We start from the raw sequence: 19,795 nt of genomic DNA, 5'->3' as shown, positions 1-19,795 counted from the left end.
AATTCTGATATTTTGCACAATATTGACAAAAGATCTGATCTGAATGGTCAATTATTGGCAACATATCAGAATTGGGCTGTCTGTGTAAACACAGCCTATGGAAACCAGATGGGCAATGTGGTGGCCATGTGGTCCAGAATTATTAGGTTACCCATTTTACATTTACATTTTAGTCATTTAGCAGACGCTCTTATCCAGAGCGATTTACAGTTAGTGAGTGCATACATTACCCCTCCCCAAAGAGTCATTTTGTTCTATCTAATTGATGGCAACAATATGCAATGGTTAATTATGGTGGAAAGATTCTAAGGCCTACATTGTTTAAATTATTATATGTTTTTGTTTTAATGCATGTGGTCTGTGTAGTGACTTGTTCACCAAGACTAATGGCAAGTTGAAGCTGTGTTCATGACCACAGTGGTTGGTCTGGTTCTGAGTCACCAGAGCTTGGTGTCAGGATGCCTGTGGTGTCTGTACTAAGGATCCACTGTTTCAAAGCATGAAAAAATATCACATGTAAGCTGAATGTGGGGAAGAGATCACTTGATTATTTTAACAATTTCTTATATTGATGAAGTACAAGGAATACAAGTATATATTCCACGTCTGAAAGTAATCCTAATTTCCCTGCAGGGTAAAGAAGGCTTGTCTTTGTACTGTTTTCTATCCTGAGTGGGTTGGGCAGCTTCAGCTTGTGACTTTGAATGAACAAAGCTTTTGCTTAGTCAGTGATGCACAGCAGCTCAATGTGTAACTAAGATGTGTTATGTTGCTATCAACCCACAACACCTTTCCCACGGCCTGGCATATTCTCAAATAATGAGTGAGCAGCAGAGTGGTTCAAGGCATGCAGCAGAGTGGTGCAGGGCATGCACCGGGGATTATTTGTGTTTTTCATGTCCCGTTGTCTCTCACCTGCTCATTCAACTCCAAAGAGTGGCTGTCAATGCCAAAGCAGAAACAGCACATTGAGAATCATTTTTATTCCTAGTTTGCTATACACACAGACAAGACAGTCAGACGTCTATGATGAAAAAGGATTGTGGAAACCACCAATCCTTGTTATTATCAGTGGTTTTTGTTGGGGGGATTTTCAATCCTAATTGTAGATGGCTAATTGAGGTTGCATGAATATCTAGGATTGGCTCTTTTACTAATGGGGAGGGGGGAGAGGAGAGAGAGAGGGGAGCGAGCGGTTCTTATCAAAATATTATTTCTCCCGATTAATCCCTTTTTAATGTGTGTCTTTGCATAGAGTGCCTGGCCGGGGCATTTCTGTTTCATATCTCCCCCATCCCCATGAGTATTTCATGCATTATGTAGTGATAATTACACATTAATAAATCCTCTTCATTTGCAGGACATTAAGCGGGAATGAGTGCACATGACAGTCAGGGAGCGAGAGAGCACTTATTTCTTTTCCACAATGTTGTTTACAGTCAATCAAATCAAATTGGACCTTTTAACCTGCGATGTGGGAGAAAGAGATGTTGGAACAAGGCTTGTCTAGGGCTAGCTGAGAGAGTAGGGATCTAAGGCATAATTTCCACTCCACCTCCCTTCTGCTTTTCCACCTCATTCCACACCAAATTCTACCAGTACTACTCTGTTTACACAAGTTATCAATTCAAACATTTTCAAAATTGCATTGAAATATTTAAAAAATCTTAATCCATTGATAGCTTCACCTGGCCAAAAAGCAATTGACCACAATGTAACAACGATGTTGGTACTCAAGTACACTGAACAAAAATATAAACGCAACATGTAAGTGTTGGTCCCATGTTTCATGAGCTGAAATAAAATATCCCAGAAATGTTCCAGGCCCTCCCGAGTGGCGCAGCTGTCTAAGGCACTGCATCTCAGTGCTAGAGGCGTCACTACAGACCCGGGTTCGATCCCGGGCTGTATCACAACCGGCCGTGATCGGGAGTACCATAGGGCGGTGCACAATTGGCCCAGCGTCGTCCAGGTTAGGGGAGGGTTTGACTTGGCTCATCGCGCTCTAGCGACTCCTGCAGGTTGACCTCGGTCGTCAGGTGAACAGTGATTCCTCCGACACTTGTTGCGGCTGGCTTCTGGGTTAAGCGGGTGGGTGTTAAGAAGCGCGGTTTGGCGGGTCTTGTTTTCGGGGGACGCATAACTCGACCTTCGCCTCCCGAGCCCGTTGGGGAGTTGCAGCGATGAGACAAGATCGAAAAAATTGGGTAAAATACAAAAAAAGTAATAATAGATAAATAAATGTTCCATACGCACAAAAACCTTTTCTCTCAAATGTTGTGCACAAATGTGTTTACATCCCTGTTAGTGAGCATTTCTCATTTGCCAAGATCATCTATTGACCTGACAGGTGTGGCATATCAATAAGCTGATTAAACAGCATGATCATTACACAGGTGCCCCTACCTTTATCTGTGACCAACAGATGCATATCTGTTTTCCCAGTCATGTGACATCCATAGATTAGAGCCTAAGTAAGTTATTTAAATTGAATGATTTCCTTATATGAGCTCTACCTCAGTAAAATCTTGGAAATTGTTGCATGTTGCGTAAATATTTGTATTCATTATAATTACAGTGTTAATAATATACAGGTTAGCATCTTATTGCAAGTGTTACTGCTGTATATTTTGTTTTGGATTGATGTAGTTTAGTTTTTTTTTAAAGTGTGTGTGCATGAAGCGTATTCCTGACATCCCTCTACCCTTTCTATTCCTTCCTAAGACCATATGTTTTCAACATTAAATTGCTTTTTTATTGTCACCTAGGCTTTTGGCAGCATAGCCAAAGTTTCATTGGTCAACAGGCTGTTATAAAACAGTGAAGTGAATTACCACAGGGCTGATTGAGTGTCGAGAGCCTGCTCCCCTGTCTTTATTCAGTGTGTGCGCGCACGTGTGTGCGTGTCTGTGTTTAAGAGAGGGAATAATAGAGAGTCTGGTCTGTCACTTTCACATTATGATATTATCATTTTATGTGCGTCCTTGTTAACTGGCAGCAGGAAAGCAGGCATGCATGTAATGTCTTTTACCAATAATTGTTGCAATTTGTAAGTATAGAAGACTGTTGACCTGTATTATTGGTAGGTGAACCACAAAATAGATTTTTCTAAGCATTTGTAAAATGTTCATTGACTAAATAGCAGGGAGAGCGATTTTGTCTTGTACTTTGTATTTTGATATGACAAAAAAAGTAATTGGTCATTGTTCAGCCACAGCGGTAGTCTATTTTTATATAGAGCCTATTAGTTTGCATTTTGCACTTTTTCAAGATGAGAAGGGGGGGCTTTTTAAAGGTACAGTGCACTATGCTTATTAGAGTCCTAGACATAGGAAATGTAATAAACTGCTTATAGTGGTCCGATATTTACAATAAACTTTGCTTTAGAATCAATCGCTTATTATAAAGATATTGTCCAGGATGGACATTCCTTCCTTCCTGTAATGTAGTGTAGTCTTGCTCTACAGCGGACCCTACTTGTGTGGAGATGTGTGCGTGCGCGTGCCCAGGAAGGGTGAGCTCCCATGCGGCCAGTGTGTCTGCCAATGACAATTCCTTATCAGCAGCCTGCCTGCTAGTGTGTGTGGAAGGATCTGTCTTAATGGACGAGCTCAGTCGTAGGCTGTGCCATTGTACCGGCTTAGCACCAGGGTTTATCAGCACTCTGGACTTACTGGGCTGGAACCGGCGCCCGCTCAGGACCCTCTCCGCTCTGGGCTTCCTTTCTAAAGAGCCAGCAACGCCGGGGTGACTTCTGTTATTAATTCTGTTTGTGTGGTTGGTTCCTGCTCCTCTGCTCCCCCCGAACCCCTCTACACCTGGCCTGCCAACCACAGCTCCCCCACCAGTACCTCCCTGTGGAGTCTGTCCTCTCTGAGTTCCCTCGCTCTGAAACTCTGATTGTGCTGCTGCAGTGGGTGGATTAAAATGTGTTGGAACAATGCGTTCAGAAATATATTTTCATTTCTGCTCCTTCCTGTGCAAATTGTGTACAGGACCATAGCATCAGAACGGCCAATTCTCTCTCGCCAAATGTGGGATTAGATATATGATTTCATATTTTGCGTCATGTAGTGAGCTGTTCTTTATTGTGCAATGTTAACCTGAGGACATTTGGAATGGCCCACCTGTTGTTTGATGTTGATCCAGGCGGATCTGTGGCAGACACCCAGAGTTAACCAGCCTAAACGCCTGAGCAAGGTGCAGGCTCTGTAAATGGGATATGTCAAGCGCAGCCTTTTTTGAGCCAGTGAGTATGTGAGTGAGTGTGGTAATGAGTTTTGTGTGTAAATGTCAGTGCAGTGTCTCCAATGTGGAGAGAGGGCTGTGACCAGCTCTGCTCTTACCTCAGAGAGAAGGCCAGAACCATGAACCTTCTGGAGGGTAGCTGCAAGAGCCAGATCAGCACTAGCAGAAAACTGCTGTCTGTCTGGTCCAACAGTGTAGGCAGAGGTCTTCATGTTCATTTTTTTCTTCCTATTTTGTCTCCTCCTCCTTTCATCCCTTCCCATCTTCCTCACCTTGCTTCCCCCCTGCTCTCCTCTCATCTCCTCTTTCCTCAACCTGGTCTCAGAGCATGTTGTATAATTCTGTAAGTAAATCAGAGATACTCCATTTAGTATGATATGTTAAGTTTTGTATGGTATGTATTAATTTGTGGATGTCCAACACCCATTCCCTATGATATGTTATGAATTACAATTCGTATGATATGTTACGAATTTTCAAAACGTACAATATGTTACGAATTAGCAAAACGTACGATATGTTACGAATTTGCAAAACATATTATATGTTATGAATTCTATCTAGGTGGCAAATATTAGCTAGAGGTTAGGGTTAAGGTTAGGGGTAAGTTTAGGAGTTAGGTTAAGGTTAGGGTTAGCGGATTGTTTAGTTAAAAGGATTACTGTTAGGGTTAGGTGAAGGGTTAGCTAACATGCTAAGTAGTTGCGAAGTAGCTAAAAAGTAGTAAGTAGTTGAAAAGTTGCTAAAATGCTAAAGTTGTCTGTGATTAGATTCGAACTCGCAACCTTTGGGTTGCTAGACGTTTGCGTTATACGCGCACACATCCACCCCGACCTTTCGTTTTTGCCTTAATTAACCATCTGTCTTATGTAACCATACCAAATGTAGCATATCACACTGAATGGAGTTTCTCGGATTTACTTACAGAATAAAATGAAATGCTCTGAGACCAGGTTTCTCTCCTCGGCCCTCCCTGATGTCAGTGAGGCTGTGTTCATGCTTCTTTCTCTAGGCAGCTGCTCCTCGACCCCACGGTGTATCCGTAGGCTGTACATTAAACATAAGCAAAGGGGGCAATTAAACACCTTCACCACACCTGGCTGATGCATATATTTATTGGGGAGCCTCCCCTTCGGAAGGCTCCTCGTCCCAGCTCTGACGATTAAAGGGTGGTTGTTGGGGAGGAGAGGAGGAGGCCTGATGCTGAAGTCTAATGAAGAGCTTTGGTCCTGTGTTGACCCCTGCAGCCTGCCTTGAACTCTGGCCAGGGGAAGCTAGGCCTCCTGCTGGCCAGGCCCTGGCTCCTCCATCCTGCCTGAATCCGACTGGTTCCAGGGTGTCTTCCAGGGCTAGTATGGGTCTCTCAGAGCTGCAGGGGTAGGCATCTGGAACAGTCCTGGGTTGGAGATGGGAGACTGACTGTGCCCACGCACGCACCAGGAAAAATCCTCCAATAGCTTCCTTCTGCTCAACCTATTGATTCCACTGTGCCTGGAAACTTTCCTCTGAAAAACGCATTGAGTTAGAAACATACAGAAATTACTCCAATGGATTGAGTGCCTTGGGCTGTGTGTATATATTAGCTGTGTTAAGTTATTATGTAGCTCTTTGACTCATTGAACATAAAGTACATTCAGGAAGATGAAAAAACTGAACAGCATTTCATAGACTATTCTTTTCAATATTTTTCAGTGGTCCAATATTTATCTTGGTCCTGCTGCTTGGCCTTTTAAGACAACACTACCTGCTTGTATCCACCAGCATGACAATGCTTGCCTCCACCATGCCATGGACTTTGTTATTGTATAACCTGAATGAAGTCATGGTTAAAAGCCTGGCGAACAAGGTTCATAGTCTTTTGAGCTTTAATAGAAGTTACTAAGGAGATTTATGTTTACAGAAAAGCGTTGCTCTGTGTTTTGCAGTATAGTGTCTTGATACAGCTCGCAATGTCATCTCCAAATTGATTTAAGCCGTGAAGCAGCTTCTCTTTATCCTGGGGCTAGACACTCACTTGGAACATTGCATCACATAGGAGTATTAAGCTCAGACAGAATTAGCCCTTATTGTATGGCCCTCCTTTATGCTGGCCTCTGCGAATAGCTAGTCCTTGATGTTAGTCACTTGTGTTTTTCTTATTTATTTTCATTCAGTTCCTCTGTCAAAAGGCGAGAACCTCCTACAGAGCCCAGAATAATACACCTTGCAAACAGCAGGGTGAGGAGCGGGAAAGAAACTAGTCTTGATTTCGCATGTCGCTCTTGATTTCATATGTCGCTCTCGATTTCACAAGTCACTCTCGATTTCACGTCGCTCTCGATTTTCAGCACGCTTTGTAAATTACATTTACAAAGCATGCACACATCTGAGATGTTTTCATTTCCCTATTACAGTATTGTCTATGGTGCATTTTCACTTAACACACATGCATTGTTGAATGGTGAGCTACTTACAGATGGTGTTCCCATGAGCGAAAGATAGAGGGTGGAAAGGTTCACGCTTTCTCTTTCCCTCCCCCACAATGTCTCCCTCCTTTCTCACACATTTTCTAACAGTACTGTTATGTGAGAAATATTGAAGGTCAAATGAAACAATCTAAATGAAGGTCTCGAAACACAGTGTGTGTGTGTGTGTGTGTGTGTGTGTGTGTGTGTGTGTGTGTGTGAATTGATGCGTTGATGGCCGGAAACAGAGAGGTCTTGAGTCCATATGTTTATGTGTGAAGATGAGGGTGAGGCCTCTGCTCCCAGCTCCCAGTCACAGCTCTTTGTTATTCTACATCCAAGGCCATGAGTGACTGGAGGCCAGTGGAGGATAAGAAGTGGGTGGGAGAATGGGGTGCAGATGTGTGTGAGAGCGGTATCCAGGGGAGAGCTAGCAGTATCCAGGGGAGAGCTAGAGATGTTTAAGAGGTCATTTTTCAGAGGCAAGTTTAGTTGTAGTCTAATGTTGATTGAGCCAACCACGCAGCATCTATGAAGAGATGGCTGTCTAGCACTGTGCACTGAAACCATCTATCTGTGAATGTCCTACTCTGGGGTTGTCTTTGTATTGTCAGTGTCTCAGAGGCTTTTGAGTCCATCACTCAGACTACACCAAGGTGTGTGAAGGAAGGAGTCAAAAGAGGAGAACATTCTTAAAAGATATATAACATCTGTTTTTTCTTGCTTGTTTATCTTTCCCCTAATAAATGCTTTATGTCACCATCAAACAGGGGCTGAGAGACGGAGTGAGAGTCTGCAGAAAGAGAATAGGAGATAGCCGGGTGAGAGGACAGGGCTGTGGACTGTGGGGCCCGTGTGTTGGTCGATGGATCTTTGCTTTAAAAATGTAGAGTCTAGGCCTGTCTCAGCCTGCTGGTCCAGCCGTGTTGATGGGCAGTCCAGGGACCATCCTCTCCTCTTCCCCAAAAATACATGGGTAGGTGGGGGAGGATTGAGGAGGGTGGTGCCCTGCATCACCATGTCCATTGTAATGCCCTTCTCTCCTTCTACGGTAGAGTAGTAGTTGGTAGTTATTAGGGTTTTGCATAGTGTCATGCACCTTCACCTCAACTTCACCTGTAAGCCTTTCCCTTTCTACGCATGGTCCATCTGGCTATACTTAGTGGCAGTGATTGAGGAGACTGGTGTTGGTGAACGTTGAATGTGTTTGTGTTTGGGATAAGAGGAACCCTCCCATGACACACCAAGCAGGCAGACCGGCAGCAGGCTGTGTGAGGAGTGTGAGGCGGTGGGTCTCAGATGGAGCGTGACTGCAAAGTTAATCTGTCCTCCAGTGATATGAGAGCCACAAAGCTCCTCCAGAAAGGGTCCTGCTGTAATGCCTAATCAAGTCTGTATCAAACTAAATAATGCCTTAGCGTGAAATTGGAATCTCAAGTCAAAAAGCACTCCCCAGCCTGTACTACAGGATAAGGCAATTAAGGGTCCCCATTCTGCCTCTCTCTCTCCCAAGCAGCCCCGGGTCCTCTCTGAGTCTGATGCCATTGTCAGTGTGTATGTGTGTGTGTGTGTGTGTGTGTATGCATGCATATTCTCTCTCTGCATGTCTGTGTCTCTGCATGTGTGTGTTGTTCTCCCTGTCTCTGCATGTCTATATGAGTGTGTCTGTCTCACTATCTGTACATGCTGCTGAACAGTACGTGGGTACGGTATTGTTTGGTGTTGGTGTAACTCTATGCAGAACATCTATTCCTGGAGGGTCTCATGAGGGTCTCTAATCCAGAGAGGCCTTCCTCCTCCTCCTAGGTCACCAGTCAAATGCTGCCTTTTTGGATGGGGAGCTAGTGGGGGTGGGGGGGCAGGGACTGCATTCTCTCTTTCTCTGTCCCGTCCCCTTCTAATGGCACCATAGCGGAGCGTTTGGAACGTGAATACCTCGTCGCTTCCCCAGTGGGTTCTGTTGTGAACCTGTGTCGCATTCAATGACAGCGGGAGGCAGCCCTTGTGATTTAATCATGTCTGCTTTTGTCTTCACACATTCCTATTCCTTTTTTCTACCCCCCTCTCCCTCCCTCCTTCATTCTCTCTCTCTCTGGTGTTTTATGTACATGCTAGAGGTATATTGAAACCATTTCCCCCTCTGCTCTGACAGTTGAGAAAAAAACCACATTTGAGATCTGAGAGGCCCTTTAATCTTCCACTGTTGTCTGCTCCCTAACATGACAGAGACGTGTTTGTGTGAGTGTGTGTCAGGGTGCCTGTGTGTGTGTGTGTATATGACTATAAAGTTGATTGTGGCTCTCTCTTGGTGTTGAGAGGTTGATTTGTTGTCGGCTGATAAGCTCTTGGCGCTGTATCTGAGGCTGAGCGTGTGGATTCCTTAGCTGCCTGAGACAAAGGTAGCGCAGGCAGGCGCAGACGGTGCAGAATCAAAAGGAAGGGGGAGAGTTGACTCTGCAACCAGGGCTTTCCTCAGGAAACGCCTGCTGACGACAAGAGCGACAAACACAACAACACAGCACAGCCAGGAGTGTGACATGTGTACAAAGGGGATGTGTGTGTGTGTGTGAGAAATAAATACACGGGACCTATCCTGTGAGTGTAAACAAGAGAATGGGCCTATCTAAAGGAAACTGTCTTCCATTTCCCTTTGGCCCTTTTCTCCCTTCCACTGAGTCACCAGTATCCCAGCTCTCACATGACCGTGAATTCAGACCCTGTACTAACAGAGCGTGTTTAATGCACTTGGATGTTTGTCTCTGTTTGAACCAGTGAACAGAGAGTGATCAGAGCCTTCCACACCTGAAACCGCTCAGCTCTGCTGCTCTGGTGTTGGTTAGAGAGACCAGCCAGATGGATCCTGTCCTGCTGTGGAACTCTACTTTGTGGAGGAATGTAGTAGGCATTCTGCTCCTCCATTGACTCTCTCCAAGAAGTAAAGGCATAGGCCTGTATCTGGTGATTTGTGTCTGGTGTTGGTTCTGCCAGTGCTCCTCTAGTTGTAGAGCTGGGCCTAAGGCATGGTCTTGGCGTGGGTGCTGCTGCTTGCATGCTCCAGGCAAGAGAGAGAAAGTGAGTGATCAAGCCAGGGAGATGGCCTACTCTTCACAGAGCTCTGCTTGGCTCCAACTAGCCAGGTTCTCCCCAGGGCATCAGCCAAGATCTGCCTGAGGAAACAGAACCTAAAACCCCACAACCGCTGCTACTAGCCATCCACCCACACTCCCATCCTCCGTCCTCTGCTCTTCCACCCCTATCCTCGCTTCCTCTCTCTCTACAGCTCTTTCCATTCTCGCTTGTCCTTCAGTTCTCCGGCATTCTCCAGCCTCTAGACCCATAAACCCTTGCTCCTGTAGAGATGGGGCTGTAGGGGTATGAGAGGGGGGGTAGGGGGGGAGCAGCTGGACGGCTCGACAGGATTTTGGAGCCGTAATGTCCTCTGTGAGATAGACAGAGCTGTGGGCCCCGTCAGGCTTTGTGTTTTTTCTCTGTGCCATCTAAGCTCTGCTGTTTTCCCCCTTTCCCCCATTTGTGCTTTTCTGGCCGGTGGTTTGTGTTTTTAGGGCTGTAGAGCGGTTTCAGTGCTGATAAAATAATTTGGTTAATCAGCTTCTGTCCCTGTCCCATAGTGGTGGCTTGGAGGACAGGCCATTGAAGTTAGAGCTCTGGACGGCTTGGGCTGCAGATTGGCATCACGCTTGGTCAGTGGTGGCACAGTGTCCCACAGACCAGAGGGACACTACAGCCAGCCAATGAGAGATCCTCTCTCAGCCCGCACTTGCGCAGAGGAGCACCCTGGGATTTGGCATCCCTGCCATTGTGCCCATTTGTTTGGGGAGTAAGGAACGGTAGGCCAGACAATGCGGCCCTGCGTGCGTTCTGGTGAAGCTGTCATACTGTGTTCAACCGTGTTGGATCTTGCCTAGCCATCTTATCTCAAGAGGACCACAATGGAAATAAGTCCCAGACTTTACTGTGTGTTATCCTCCATGATTTTACTAATGTGCATGTATGGCTTTTTCAAGTTTAATGCGTGCTTGTTTTTTTTAAATGGTCGAATTAATAAACTAAACTGGGGGATAGAGATGCAGAGCAGACAGACTGCTGCATACGTTTACATTCTAGTCATTTAGCAGACACTCTTATCCAGAGCGACTTACAGTAGTGAGTGCATACATTTTCATATTGTTCCCCCTTGGGAATCGAACCCACAACCCTGGCATTGCAAGCGCCATGTTCTACCAACTGAGCCACACAGAACCACATGCAGCAATGGGCTGCACTATACTCTCCCATCACTGTGATGAATGACTATAGCTCTGTAAATATGACTGCATTGTTGTTGTCTTTCTGTTAGTGGTGAGTTGGTTTAGTCGTTCCCTGTGGAAGTCACCAACATGCCAGTCAGTTTGTCTGGAAGCAGACTGGTCTGCCGTGGCTGCTGGCCTTCGAGTCAAGACTACAATGATGTTCAGCTCTCTTCACTGGCACAGGAATTCTCTTGTATTCCAGTTGTGTGTGTTTGTGTGTCTCCGCACGATGCAGTGAACCGCAAGAGTGAACTCGGTCTAGCACCAAGTCCTAATCCCCAACTGTGTACGTATGTTAGAGGATGAGAGAGGGTGAGACAGGCAGAGTGAATAAGTATTTCATGAGTGAATGTGTGTGTAGGAGAATGGGAGAGCATTTGTGTGTGTGTGTTCAGTTAAGCAGGGCTGTGTGTGTGTGTGTGTGTGTGTGTGTGTGTGTGTGTCAGATCAGGTGAGCAGGGCTGTGTGTGTGTGTGAGTAGATGTGTGTAGTCAGTAGCATTGCTTGCTCCCTAGGAGGGTTTGGTCCATCACATGCAGACTGCACTGTGCATGTCCACATCATTCTCCCAGCTATTAAAAGCCATTAAGCCATGCAGAACAAGCCAGGCTTTTATCTTTTATTAATGATCTTGAAACCCAAGACTCGCAGTCTTTCCCTCTGCTATGTCTATGGAAAAGCCATTGGCTATAGCTCAGTGCAGTGTGTGAGGACGAGTCGTAGAGGACCATTATGTTTGAAAAGACACAAGTGCACCATTAGTAAAAAGGGCAGTAGTCAGGCAGCTCTTAGATGTTAGTGTTCCGTCTGTCTTGGGGTTGTTCAGGTTGCATTCTATCAGTCTGACATCGTATTTGAGTTGAAGAGAAGTGAACAGCCAAAGGCTTTTAAAAGAGAACGGCTCCAGTTGTGCTTGGCTAATAGAACCAGGAAGTAGCGCGGTGGAGTGTTGGGGGAAACACACTGCGAGTTTGTAATGATTTCACCTCTTTCATGTTTCTGTATTATGAGGAGGATCAGGAGGGAGGCGCTCTCTTTTTCTCTATGTCTGTTTTACACATTTATAGAGATGGAGCTCTCTTCCACCTTATGTTTGGAGATCAAACCGCCATCATTCAGGTACAATGGGGTGGGGATTACAAATGTTGTGTGTGTGTGTGTTGCTCCGTGGGCAAGAGGCCTGATTGTGTGTCTGGCTGCGGACTGCGCAATAGCTGCTTGTTGCGATGTGGTGTAGTGTGGTGGGTACGTGCTGTGGTATGGGGTGGTGCAGGGCCGGGGCCCTGTGGATCCAGTGAGCGTCCATGTTAATGAAGGGATCTGGCTGAGGCTCTAGCAGGGCTCTGCTCTGAGCCGCAAAACAAACTCCTGCTTCCTGTCGGGTAGGCTCCCAAGGTGTTGCGCTGCAGTTTTGTTCTTAAAGAAACACGCATACTCTTGTACACACTTACACACAGGCCTGTACACTCACACACACTATCGGATGCATTAAAATTCATACACTCACACGTGCTCTGTACAACACACACACACACAAACATAGATCTGCAAATGGGCGGCTGCTAATGGCTTCCAGTGGGAAAGGGGGAGAGCAGGGTTTTATCCTTTAAGTGTAGAAGACTTAATCAGACAGAATGGCCGGGGGCCAGCAACAGGACTGTGCGGCCCTCCTCTCCTGGCCAGGGGAGCAACTCCACACACATTACGCATTCTGCGTCTACCTCTCCTGTAGACTGCTGCAATGGAGCTGGGCCCAGGTGAGACCACTTACTCTCTCCCTCCCTCTACCACTCTCTCTCTCCAGTGCTCTCTCTCTCCCCAGTGCTCTCGCTCTCTCCACTGCTCTCTCTCTCCTCTGTGCTCTCACTCTGGTTAGGTCTGCAGCGCTCTCACATAGCTCACACTTACTGTTAGATTGTTCATTATCCGATCTGCATAATATAGCAGCCTTTTATCTCTCTAACCATCCTTTCTTTCTGTGTCTGTGTCTAGCACTATATCTCTGTACTCTGCAGTGTGCTAACAGAAGGACAAGGCTGCAGACTGAGGCTGCCTGACCTGCAGTCTCTTTGTTAATGAAAGGCCCTCCCCTGGGTAGACAGGAGCACAGTTGTGTTTTGGGGTTGTATGAACAGGCTGAGGTAGGTTCTTTGTCTGATAGGGGGGTCTGGGTGTGTGCCCTGAGGTCCCCTGCACCCTGTTTGCTTTGTGTGGAGGAGCACACGCACCGTTCCTTGGATAAATTAAAGCTCTCATTTAGAAAAAGCACAATTGGAACACAACGTCCCCCCCCCCCCCCTATGGGTACATGGGCTTATCTGGTAAATTCATGCTTGCTGTTTGTGATGTCGTCGAGAGTGGCTCATTTGATCTCTACCCTCGCGCTATTCGCTACTTCGCGGATTGCTGTGTTGCCAACAGCAACGCAACCATAGCTACATTAGCTTTAGTCCCATAATGTTGCAGCTTAACACTACTTAACAGGGCCCAGAAATGCAAATAGCAGCACGCTCTCCCACCACCGGAGCAGCAATTAACAGAAAAGGAATTTCAATAATATAGAAATAAATTGTATCAAGGATTGGGTTTGTGTGTTTGTGTGTGCCCCATGGGGGATCTGTGTTTTTTTTTCCTCCTCTGAAATAAAAGTTTAACGAGAGCGGGAGGGAGAGGAGCCTGCCCCTGCAATGCTGCTAAACACAATGTGCTCCCTCTGGGAGCTAGGAGCTCGCATACTCAGCTTAACATTCAACATACAGGTGTTTAGAGAGGGGGAGTGGACTGTTGTAGTGGAACAGTCTGGAAGGAACCTGGTAGGAGGTTCTCATCAGCCTATACCAATACTGGGTACACCCACTCTATAACTTAGGTTATGATTTGTGGAAATGGTCCCAGTTGGTGAAAGAGGGGCTAAACCACACCTCAGTGGGGAGTGGACTAGGAGGGGATGGCAGCAGTGGTGAGTGTGCTAGGAGGGGATGGCAGCAGTGGTGAGTGTACTAGGAGGGGATGGCAGCAGTGGTGGGTGTACTAGGAGGGGATGGCAGCAGTGGTGAGTGTACTAGGAGGGGATGGCAGCAGAGGTGAGTGTACTAGGAGGGGATGGCAGCAGTGGTGAGTGTACTAGGAGGGGATGGCAGCAGTGGTGAGTGTACTAGGAGGGGATGGCAGCAGTGGTGAGTGTACTAGGAGGGGATGGCAGCAGTGGTGAGTGGACTAGGAGGGGATGGCAGCAGTGGTGAGTGTACTAGGAGGGGATGGCAGCAGTGGTGAGTGTACTAGGAGGGGATGGTAGCAGTGGTGAGTGGACTAGGAGGGGATGGTAGCAGTGGTGAGTGGACTAGGAGGGGATGGCAGCAGTGGTGAGTGGACTAGGAGGGGATGGCAGCAGTGGTGAGTGTACTAGGAGGGGATGGCAGCAGTGGTGAGTGTACTAGGAGGGGATGGCAGCAGTGGTGAGTGGACTAGGAGGGGATGGTAGCAGTGGTGAGTGGACTAGGAGGGGATGGCAGCAGTGGTGAGTGTACTAGGAGGGGATGGCAGCAGTGGTGGGTGTACTAGGAGGGGATGGCAGCAGTGGTGGGTGTACTAGGAGGGGATGGTAGCAGTGGTGAGTGGACTAGGAGGGGATGGCAGCAGTGGTGAGTGTACTAGGAGGGGATGGCAGCAGTGGTGAGTGTACTAGGAGGGGATGGCAGCAGTGGTGAGTGTACTAGGAGGGGATGGCAGCAGTGGTGAGTGTACTAGGAGGGGATGGCAGCAGTGGTGAGTGTACTAGGAGGGGATGGCAGCAGAGGTGGGTCCCATTCTGGTTGTTGAGTTATAGGTATCAGTTTGCCATTTCTCTCACAGCCCCGATGTGTGATTTGGCAAAGGCTGGTCAGTGTGCGTAGGAAACCGAGGGTATCCAAGGTAACCTATTGAAACATGTTGGAGTCATTAGACCACCCGTTCCTCTCACAGGGCAGTTTTACTGTAGGTTAATGATGATGTCACAGAGTTTCTGAGGGAATTTAAAAACAGGGGAGGGGCCTACTGTATAAAGTAGTAGTGTATATACTTTCCCTACCTTACATTCTCTTTCTGCCTCTGTCTAGCAGTCTCCCCCTCCACTACTCTCCCACTCCCACTCTCTCTACCTCCCGCTGGCTTCAGGGTTCATATGAACAGTGCTAGGTACACATGGGACGCAGGCAGGAGGAGGAAATCTGGAGATAAATAAATATATCCTCTCTGCTAATGAAGACGAGCAATTCCCCACAGTCAAATCACGAAAATGCTTTTATTAGAATGGTGTTTTTATCTCTTTCTAATGACCGTTTTCTTTATTCACCCCTTCTCTTCTCTGTCTGCTTCTCTTGTTTTGTTTGGCTGCCTGGTGATCGTGGTGTGAGGTCTGTCTCTATCCTCCACTGGCTCTTTTCAGAATGTGTTTCTAGGAGTGTGGGGTTGGTCTTGCCCAGGACCCATCGCTCCGGGAAACATCTGTATCCCGTCTTGTGTAGGGCCAAGCCCCAAATCCCGGCCCGCCAGAACTGGCCTTACCCTGCACTGGCCATACCCTGCACCCCTCCCTTACCCTGCCTCTCCATAGCAATAAGACTCTGTGTATGGCTGTTTGGTTGTATGACAGAGATAGTGTGAGTATCTGCATTTCCTCTGAACTCCACCCCAGTGATTGATTTATGCAATCTAAATAAGGTAAAATAAAAATCTGGCAACATTTCGAGATAAATAATTCCTAGAAAGCCCAGACCGATCAATACATGTCTGCGTTATCTCCACAATCCTAAATTAGGTTTTAAAGCCGTTAATGATCCTGTCCGCTTCCCATCAGAGATGGATGGGTTTGCTGTATTACTCCCAGTGCATTGTAGCTCTGTGTGGGAGGCTGGGGTCTGGTAGTGCCCTGAGCTTGTTTTAGCTAGGGAGCTGTGTGGAGAGTTGTGTGCGTGTACGGGGTTGTTGTGTGCTGTTGCCTGCAGGTTAACTGAGCACAGTAGTACTGGGTAGTTGTGTTTCTATAAAGCACCATCCCACCTCCTCTCCTCTACCCTGCTCTGCTCTCCTCTCTGCCTGACTACACTCCACTATTCCCCCTCGAATGAAGCGCTAAATGGAAGATGAGGGAAGCCCTGATTGGGTGTAATTTAGCGGTTTTCTTCCTCAACTGGGAAAGCAGTGTCTTCAGGAATTAAGAAGTCCACTGCATGCTAGAACTATTTAAAGAAGACCTCCGGTCAACTGACTCTAGACTTCTACAGTCGTTGGTATTGGATGGCTTGACAAATTATATATTTTCTGAAAATACCTTGAGCTCAGTAACAGTCCAATAGGAGGATCTAAGAGCAGGATGGGCCCATACCACAGTCCTAATGGGATCAGGATCTTCATCCAGCCCACAGTTTTCCACAAACATGCCTGGAGAGTGATCTCTCCTCAGAAACACAGATACAGGTAACTCTCTAACCTAGGATGGAAAAATAGAAATATGGCTTCTGAGTCTCCTGTACAATGGGAATGCTCCATTAATGGTGAAAAGGTACTACTGAGTGAGCTGACCAATGGCAGCGCTTCAGCTTGAACAGAGTCCTGGCTAACTCCAGGGAAGAGGAATAGTGAGCGATGGAGAGAGATGTTATGGTGCAGGACCAGAGTTGACCCTGGTCTTCCAGGGGTTTGGCAGCCTGCTTGGTTTTAGCTCTAGGCCATCAGCAACAAGGCCAATCCGGACTGGGCCTTCTGGCCGACACACTGGTCCGAGCACTGGATCTCTGGATCACACTCATGAAATGAAGATGGAATGGTTGTAGAAAGGAAAACTGAGCCTGTTGCCCTTGGCTTTGTAGGGGAATATGAAATACAGTGTTAACTGGTCTGGTGAGGAGGTGAGGAGTCCACTCTGACCACCCCTGAGGAGAGGGAGGGAGGGAGGGAGGGAGGGAGGGAGTCCTCATTGTGTCCTGACTACTGTCATTTCCTGTTTGTGTGCCAGCGGAGCTTCCTTCCTCTGCAGTGCCCAGGAAAACCTTCATCACACGTCCCTGTTCTGATCTGGTTGTTGTTGTTACATACAGTATATTGCACTTCTGAAATTAGTACACGAAATCAAAACACAGAGAGCACATTTACAGGCACACAGTCACCTCAGGGTAGACAGACAGACAGGGGACCTTTTGATGTTTTCTCCCACCCAACCACCCAGCTAATGAATGATTGAACACTTACTTCGATGTCTACCTTTGTGTTTTTAAAGCATGGTCGTATGTGGAGTCAGTTAAACCAAATAACAAAAGGATTTAATCCTACAGATACTGTATGTATTTCTAAGCATCCCCCCCTACCTCTCTCTCTCTCTCTAGCGGTGGAAGAAGGCGAGTCGTCGGAGTCTGCAGGGAACTGGGATTCATCGTCTGCCCAAACAGGTATCCACTTTGTTATTGGAAGTGTGCAGCCTGCCAGGAAGATGTCAGGTCCGACACACAGATTAGATTCTATACTGTATGTTACATTCCAGCTCTTCCACCAGACAACCCACTGAATCAGAATCTATAATATCAATTCCACATGGCCCATAATGTTCTGCTGCGAGGGAGCGCAGGGAGAGGGGAATGAGAGAGGGAGGTATGGAGCGAGAGAGGGAGAGCTTTTCACAAGACTCAGGAGGCTGATGTCCAGACCTGGCAGGTAGAGCTCTGGTGCTCCAGTGGTCTCACATCCTGTTTTGAGGTTTTGGTGGTAAAGTAGTTGCACTGAATCAACGCCCCTGTCCTCCCTCCTCCCAGCCTGCTCTATCCAGCTATTCACATAGGTCCTAGAGCACAGCAGTAAGATGGGTCCATGATGGGCCCAAATAGACTCATGGTGAATGCAATCAAGATAATTTTGTTAAATTTAATTTATGGGTCCCTTTGATTAAAGCATGGCACCCACTTCAATTGTTTGACATGCAGTGCAGATCCACAGTAGCACCCTACATGGAGTCATTGGTATAGCTGTATCAGGGCCTACCTGGAGATAATGCAACAGATAAGTTCCCTACACACTCTGTTAAGTATTTATGCATAGTCACTTTAACTCTACCCACATGTACATATTACCTCAACTACCTCAACTAGCCGGTGCCCCCGCACATTGACTCTGCAACGGTACCCCCCTGTATAAATAGCCTCCCTACTGTCACTTTATTTTACTGTATATATAGCCTCCCTACTGTCACTTTATTTTACTTCTGCTCTTTTTTTCCTCAACACTTTTTTTGTTGTTGTTTTATTCTTACTTTTTTTGTTTAAAATAAATGCACTGTTGGTTAAGGGCTGTAAGTAAGCATTTCACTGTAATGTCTGCACCTGTTGTATTCGGCGCATGTGACCAATAAAATTTGATTTGATTTGATTTGAAGTGGTTCAATTTTACAGAACACTGTATGAGGATAGTGACCGCTTATGGTGATGGTGACATGTTGGCCCTACTGTAGTCTGAATCAGCCCGCAGTGTAACATTATGGAGGGGAATATTACTTGTCTTATTGTAGAGCTGTGAGAGATAAGAGAGCTGAAGGTTCTATATGTAAACGGTGCTCTATCTCGCTCACTCTGCCCTCCCTCACTCCTGGGAGGGGAAATGGAAAGTGAGGCCCTGGGGTATGATGACGTGCACCCCCCCCAGCCCTCTGCTAACTCCCCTCAGGGGGCAGGGGCTGTTGCTGCTGCGGGGGTGCTGACTGAGGTCCTGGGTGGCTGGAAAGTGCTGTGTGTGTGAGATACAGCAGGAAGGGGAGTCCCTGTGCTCTCACTCTAGCTCTGCTCTCTTCCTCCCTGCTACTTCTCTTCACCTCTTCCCTACACACACTCTCTATCTATATCTCTCTCTTTCTCTACATCTCCATCTCTCTTTTCTCTCTCCTTTCTCTCTCGTTCTCTCTCTTTCCTCTCTATCAATTCACTCCCTCTCTCAGTGTGTTTGTTCTCCTGTGTTCATGGGCATTTTTTATTTAAAAAGATAAAACATCTTCCTTCCCTTTTCCCTACGAGATGATGTCGACAAGGACACTGGCAGGCTTTTCTTGATATTAAATTCAAATCTTCCCTTCTCTGGAAAATGTGTTGAGTTTGGAAAGAGCAGCAAGGGGGAGGCTGAGGGGGAGACCCAGGGAAGAGCCAAACAGCCCTACCCCCCCTGCCTGCGTGCCCCTAAGGACCTCCGAGGGCCCCTTCGGTCTGTCCCACAGGGGAATTGGCCGGAGGTGCCTGCCCCCGCCCTCCACCCAAGCCTCCCTGAGAGAGAAAAACAACCCATCCCTTTCTGAGAGAGAGAGAGAGAGAGAGAGTTTTTTTTTTTTTTTGGAGAGGGATGCAGACGTTTGTCATTTCTGTGGATTGAGGAGAAGGAAGAGGGGCCATAAGTGGTGATGTTTTTAATAAGTGCCATCAGAGCTGTGAAGTTCAGCCTTGTTTTGCAGGCTTCCTGTTGGAAAGCCACTCCTGCCTCACTGTGTGTGCTTAAAATTCACACACACACTGATAGGAAACACCACATTCTACTGGCTGTCTTCTAGGCAGAATTTAGTGAGGCAAAGGTTTCTCTATGACCTCCCCTTAAAATACACAATCAAACACACTGCACCCTGTCCATGTGGTCTGTGATTCAGGGTGGAAAAAGTAGTCTCATATCCCTGAGCATAGGGCCGATAAGGGGCTGTAATGGAGCTGAATTCGATTATTTTATTAATTTCCTCCTTCAGCCATTGGCTTGGCGTTGCATCAGTGACACCAATGAGAAGGGCTGTTTTTC

The 19,795-nt window shown here is 46.9% G+C and overlaps 1 protein-coding gene across 3 annotated transcripts in view; it reads left to right on the top strand.

Annotated features, from left to right (window-relative positions):
• Positions 1-19,795, top strand: part of LOC121576673 (zinc finger protein 423-like) — a 130,890-nt gene that overhangs the window by 1,517 nt on the left and 109,578 nt on the right. For 2 of the 3 annotated variants that reach the window (XM_041890020.2, XM_041890022.2), the window contains exon 2: positions 17,365-17,427. The exons of the other annotated variant lie outside the window; for it this stretch is intronic. In XM_041890020.2, coding sequence (XP_041745954.1) covers positions 17,365-17,427 — 63 coding nt within the window. The remainder of the gene's footprint in view (positions 1-17,364; positions 17,428-19,795) is intronic. 3 annotated transcript variants of the gene reach the window in all.

This window comes from Coregonus clupeaformis, chromosome 29, assembly GCF_020615455.1.
Source record: "Coregonus clupeaformis isolate EN_2021a chromosome 29, ASM2061545v1, whole genome shotgun sequence".
NCBI lineage: Eukaryota > Metazoa > Chordata > Actinopteri > Salmoniformes > Salmonidae > Coregonus > Coregonus clupeaformis.
This window is presented reverse-complemented; position numbering and strand designations above follow the sequence as displayed.